This window comes from Pteronotus mesoamericanus, unplaced genomic scaffold (assembly GCF_021234165.1).
Source record: "Pteronotus mesoamericanus isolate MK-2021 breed Mesoamerican mustached bat unplaced genomic scaffold, CSHL_Meso_final scaffold_85, whole genome shotgun sequence".
Taxonomy (NCBI): domain Eukaryota; kingdom Metazoa; phylum Chordata; class Mammalia; order Chiroptera; family Mormoopidae; genus Pteronotus; species Pteronotus mesoamericanus.
The window spans coordinates 75,115,075-75,121,481 of NW_026555329.1; the positions used below are offsets into that span (position 1 = coordinate 75,115,075).

Consider the following 6,407-nt stretch of genomic DNA (forward strand, 5'->3'; position numbering starts at 1 on the left):
GACATTTTAATTCATTGTGACATATCTGAGCTCATCCATTTTGTGTTTATCAGCAGTTTGTTACTTGCCATTCCTGAGTAGTATTTCCGCATGTGAACAAACTGTTCTCTTGTTGATGGGTATTTATTTTCTGTCATTATTAGCTGTAAAGCATAAAGGTACGATAAATGTTATAACAGAAGTATTTGTGAGGACATATATTTTTACTTAATTGAGGTGATTACTTATAAGTAGAATTGCTGGATCATAGGCTAGGGATATACTTAGCTTTAAATAAACTTAAATTCTTTTTGAATGGGTTTTACTAGATTATACTCTGTCCTACTTGTGAATTGTCTGCCGGGCTGCTGTGGCCTTAGATGACCCTGGAAGGAGATCTAGGGAAGCGGAACCACACCTTGGATCGAGGAAGTTGGTTCTGCAACACAGATTCTAAGAGAGAGAGTCTGTCTCCTTTGGATTCTGCATTTGCCATCAGCTGGGCTTCAGTGTTTCCAGCTGCGTCACATGACTCAGCACAGCTGCTCAGGCTCACAGGCCAGTGCTGGGACAGAGGGTCCTGGGCAGCTGTCAGCACAGCTCCCTCAGGGAGGAGGGCCTCCCCGTTGGGTCCTTCCTTCACAGCGTAACTGTGGACTCCTGGTCTGTTAGTGGCATCCTGGGACCTGCACGGGGTTAACACTGAAACGGAAGCATCCTTCCTGGGAGCTCTGGGGAGAGACCCAATATAGTATCTCTTCAAGAGATTACAAATTGATTCAACTCTTCTGAGGGTGGTTTGATAACAGCTGATAGTTTACTATAATTAAAAAGATGTATAAACGTACAGACTTGTGAAGATATTTATTGCATCAGTATTTATAGAAGTGAAACTAGAGAAAACAAAATGTTCATCAGCCTGTACATTAAGTAAATGATCAGTATATTCATAAAGTGAATATTAAGCCATCACTTCAAGTGTGCTTGCTATATCATTGCTAATATGGAAAGGTTTAATACACACACAAGCATGCATATACACTGATATATAAGATTAAATTTTATATCTAAAGAATAAAGTAGCAGGACAGTATGTTTATTAAAATATCATTTACTTAAAGAGAACATACGGAGATATTCATGTACATTCACAGGAAACTTCTGTATGATTACACTAGAAATTTATAATAATATTTAACTCTAGGAGATGGATGAGGAGAATAAAGCAGATGGTGAGACATTTACCTTATATCTTCCTGCTGGATTATTAAATTATGACCTGTGCTCATTTTGTGAAAATGACAGTTGCTTTTCAAAGTATAAAACTAATTATTTGAAATGTGATTTTGTGCTTTAACTCAACATCCCACGCATCCTCACTTTTCTGGAGGGTTTATTTATTTATTTGCCAATCTCAAATATTGTTTCTTCAAGCTCCCCTCCTCAATTCAAGCAGCTCAGGCAGATGGCCCACTAGTCTTTGCAGATCTGGAAGGGAAACCTGCAGCTGAACAGCCACGGCTGGGGTGCACGCGTGATGGAGGAGGGGACTGGGCTGTGGCGTGAACAGTGGGCGGCGGGACGAGCTTTCGGATCTTCTCTATTTCTCTTACCAGGTTCCCATGACATTGGCTGGGTGGTGCGTAGTGGAGACAGAGATCACCTGGGAAAGATGGGCTTCCTGAAACCCTGGGGATGAAGAGAAGACTCTGACAGAAGCCCACTGGGTAGTCCCTAGGTTTTGGATGTATGTCTTGGAGCCATGAGTGGGGTCATCAGCCTGGGGTCGCTTAGGCGCTGCAGGGAGAAGCAGAGCAGACAGAGGGCTGGCTGTGTGCAGCTGCGACTGCTCGGTGACAAGTAAGGGCCAGGGAGGAAGGCAGCCTGGGCACCGAGAAACCCCTGCCTGGGACACGCCAAGTCTGCCCATTGCACGAAACCTTTCCTTGTTCTAAACTTGATTAGCCTCAGGAGAGAGGGTGAAAGTTTTTTCAGCTTTTCCTTAACTGTATCCCTAGTGTGTCTCTGAACTTGGCAAATTGTTCCTCAGTGTATAGCTATCCTTGGGGACAGAGAAGGGAGAGAAAGAAGGAGGCACAGACCGTGCGAGAGGGGGACACAGCTGGATTCCCCTGAGCACGGCTATTTTTGGACTTTTTCCTAAGTTCCTTTGTGGGGACCGTGCTCTTGACTGTGAGCGGAGAGAGCGGGAGTTGCCAGTTTCCCACACATGGCTCTACGCTAGGTGAACTGATGCCTGAAGAGCCATTGAACTTTCCAGTCGCGTCCCCTTCCTTCCCTGGCGGTGTCTTCCCCGGGTTCCTGTCAATGAAGGAGGGAGGAGCAGAACGTCATCATGGGAGGGCCTCCTGAAACAGGAGCACCTAGAATCTGTGGAGCGGACCGAGGGAGCTCAAGGCCGAGGGTGCCCAGTGCTGGTGACAGAGGTCTCTGCCATCGCCCCCCCTCTTTCTCTGCATCGGTTCCGTATACCTGCTTCCCATTTTGGAGGGAGCTCTGGGACGGGAGGCTGCAGGTGGGCTGGGCAGTGCTTCAGAGCAGCGCGAGTGGGGGGGAAAAGGAGTCAGGTTGGACAATGTTTGCTTATTCACTGATTTGTTCTTTAATCTATTCACTGAGATATTGGCAGACACTCTTCTTGCTGCTAGTGGTGATTCAAGCTAAAGAGCTTGCCTTCAAGGTACTTTATTCCAATGTAGGATTTTGATGATAAAGTAATAATCAAGTCAATGTATAATATGACTTGATGTTACCAAATAATGGACCCACTTGGGGGGGGTGCCCTGATGCTGTTACCGAAACAATGCCCAGCCCCCCTTCTCTGGGGTCCCTTGCCCGCTGCCCTGGAAATTATGGCTCTCCATGGCAGAGTTTGGTGAAAAGGAAAGGGACTACTTATTCAAAAGTTATACAGGTTTGACTAATGGCTAAATGTCGCCCTTAAATCTCAAAATCCCTTTAAAAACACCCACCATTTAAAACACCCACCAACACACACGGTCCTGTCTTCCCCGCTTTGCCCAGTCAGGCCAGTCAGGGGTACCGTCCTTCAGGAGAAAAAGAACAGGAGTCTGGAGCTCGGCTCGGCTCGGCAGGCCTCTCGCCCCTCTCGTGGTTCCCAGCACCATCTGCTGCATGGCCGCGATCTCCAGATCTCAATCCAAAACCAGGGGGCCCCTTCTCAGGGCCCTCTAGCAAGAGCCCTTCCTCCCCTTTTCTTCCCGCGTGGTCTTCACATTGTCCCCCAGAGTCTGTATCCTTTTGTCTCTCCCACAGGCCCTGTCTCTCCTCTTCCAGGTATATTCTGTGTTAAAAGTTTTTCAGCCCTTCCCGGTTAACCTTATTGAGATGCAAAATAACCATCTTTGCATAAGAGGCCTGAAGCTATCCCGTTATTGGCATACAAAGGGACTCTCCAAGGCCCTGCTCCACTTCAGGTAGGAAGCTGGCCTGTTACTGATACGCAACATAGCTCTCAGTGGCCCTGCTCCAGGTCTCCCGAGCCCCATGGCAGCTGGTCTTGTAGGGGGGAATATCTTATATTTTTCTTGGACACCCCAATTTCCAGACCCTGTTACAAATACCCTCTGAGGGGGCCTGGGCTGTGCCCTGTTACACTGAGATATTGATGAGAACCCAAAAAATAAATAAATAAAAATAAAAGTAAATGTATATCGTCTAAAACAGTTAGAGAGTAAAATTGTGCTTGTATCACTTTAGAGGGAATGAGTGAGAAAGGGTCCAAAAAGAGAAAACATGTGAGTAAAGATCTTCATGGTCTTCACTCAAGGTCAAGGGAAGGAGCCCAAGTACCCTAAGGAACTCAGTATAATCTATTTTGGTGTCTTCTAACATCCTTCCTTACCCTAGGGTGATGGAGAAAATAGAAGGCCATATAGATAAGCAGAGATGCTGTTTGGAATTTCCTGAGTTGCTCTCCGAGGCTGAGAGCATGAAGTTTGGTTAGAGGGGCAGACTGCCCCAGCGATACCCCTGGCTGGATGCGTCGCCCAGCTCTTCCTGTACCTTGCTTTGGGGACCACAGAGTTTGCATTACTGGGAGCGATGGCTGGGGACCGTTACGTGGCTGTCTGTCACCCTCTGAGGTACAACATCATTATGAACAGCCACACGTGCATCTGGGTGGTAAGCGTGTCATGGCTGTTTGGGTTCCTTTCTGAAATCTGGCCAGTCTATGCCACGTTACAGCTGACCTTCTGCAAGTCAAATGTGCTAGACTGTTTTTTGTGTGCCTGAGGGCAACTGCTCAAACTGTCTTGCAATAATACTATTTTCATAGAGTTTATTCTCTTCTTAATGGCTGTTTTCATTATCGTTGGTTCTCTGGCACCAACAGTTGTCTCCTACACGTACATCATCTCCACCATCCTCAAGATCCCCTCGGCCTCTGGCCGCAGGAAGGCTTTCTCCACGTGTGCCTCCCACTTCACCTTTGTGGTGATCGGCTATGGCGCCTGCCTTTCCTCTACGTGAAACCCGTGCAAACGCAGGCAGCCGAGTACAATAAGATAGTCTCCCTGCTGATTTCTGCGTTAACCTCTTTCCTGAACCCTTCCATCTTCACCCTCCGAAATGACAAAGTCAAAGAGGCCCTTCGGGATGGAGTGACCGATGCTCTGAGCTGTTCAGGAACTAGTCAGGCATTTTGCATGCGTGGGACAACTCTTATCATGGATTCTAGAAAACTCGGAAAAGTTCTTACTCATCTTTGAGCTGCATCTTGTCATCATCAAATTGTCTGTGTCCAACAAAAGTCTACTAAGTCATGGCTGTGGTTTTCACATGGTTTTTACAGGGTGGGGCAAAAGCAGGTTACAGTTGTTCATATGGAAAATGATACAATAATTAATAAATAATAATACAAGCATAAACTCCGTGTTTCATGGACTCACAAGTATAAATCTACTTTTGCCCCACCCTGTATATATACACTTGGATGTACATACTTTTTCAAGTTACGATACATTTCACAGTAAAACTTTTAAAAACTAAATGTAAAAATAATATGCATGATTTTTAGATTTCTGAACAGAAAAGGCTAGCTGCCTATTTAATTCTAGGTTTTGAACATTCCCCGTTATATATCCTGTGCTTCATGTCCTGCATGTAAAGCTCCCTGTTCCTTCTCTGGCTTAAACATACTCTCTTGATTTCCTGTCCCAAAGCCCTGTGGTCTCATTTCTTCTCTGCAAAGTGTAGAGAAGGAGCTCATTCCACAATTCTGGATGGCTTTATGGTGCCAGGGTGGCTGGTTTTTAAATACAGGCACACCTGTAACTCGTGGACTGTCTCAGGAAGTGCTAGGTAGGGAGGTCTTCTCTCGTCTGACAGCACCTAGATCATGCTGCCTGCCACAGGTGTCAGGGAGGGGGGCAGTGGAGCAGCTGCGCTGGGGCTGAAGTGACAAGGGGTGGCTGGCTCGCTGGGCTGAGGGGGCGTGCACAGAGGGCAGACGAAGGGCAGCCTCTGGTGCCACACCCTGCCTTTCTCACACTCTCGGGTCCTTCCGTGGTCCGCGATACCCGCCCTCTGCTTCCTGTTCCATCATTTATCGGTTGTCTCCGGCCCACGTTCTCTCCTGACTCCGCTTTGTAGCTCTCTGCCCCTGGCTCTGGTTCTCCAGTGCATTGCTTGCTTCTCCTTTTCCTGTGCCCGCTCGCAACCCCCAAGTTCACTGTGCGGCTACCCAGCTTTCCACTGAGCTGTCCTCACGCCTGTTTCCTGTGTTTCCCAACCTTGACCTTCCCTCAATTGGCCCCGCCCTGTTCCCAGTCAACGTTTCCATTGCTTTATGTCATAAGCACAATTTTATTTACTATAGCATTTTTGTAATAACAAAATATTGGTATCTGAATGGGATATCCATTGGTGGCTCGTTAAATAAATTATGTTTTATCTGTACAATAAAATATCATGTAGCTGTAAAAAGAATAAAGAAGCTATTTTTTCAATGATTAGAAGTGATCTTAAAGCTATATTGTTAAATGAAAAAAGCAAAGTGCATTGAACTTAGTATTCAGCCTTCTGTGTAAGGACGGAGTGGAAATGAAAGAACAGTGAAGTCCTCACTTAACATCGTTGATAGGTTCTTGCAACTGTGGCAAAATTATGTATTATAAAACCAATTTTACCATAAGTGTATTGATATCAATGAGAATTAAGTTCCTATGGCAACAATATCACAAAATGACAAGGACATGCTGCATATTTATGGTTGTAGTTGCTTGTGGACAGCTTGACAAGAAACTAATAGGTGGTTACCTGTGGATTGTAGTGGGGGTTGGGCACATAGAATGGGAAAGGGAGCAAGACTCCACCCTTTGTGTAATTGTGTGTGTATTGTCTATAAAAAAAATAAAATAATTCCATTTCTTTTGTGTCTTAGG

The 6,407-nt window shown here is 45.8% G+C and overlaps 1 protein-coding gene across 1 annotated transcript; it reads left to right on the top strand.

Moving 5' to 3' along the window:
- The first annotated feature begins 2,335 nt into the window (after positions 1-2,335).
- On the top strand, positions 2,336-4,657 carry LOC129063249 (olfactory receptor 9A4). The gene is given in 4 exon segments (XM_054564227.1): positions 2,336-2,567; positions 3,986-4,477; positions 4,480-4,626; positions 4,629-4,657. Coding segments are annotated over 4 exon segments (900 nt in total).
- Positions 4,658-6,407: the final 1,750 nt, after the last annotated feature.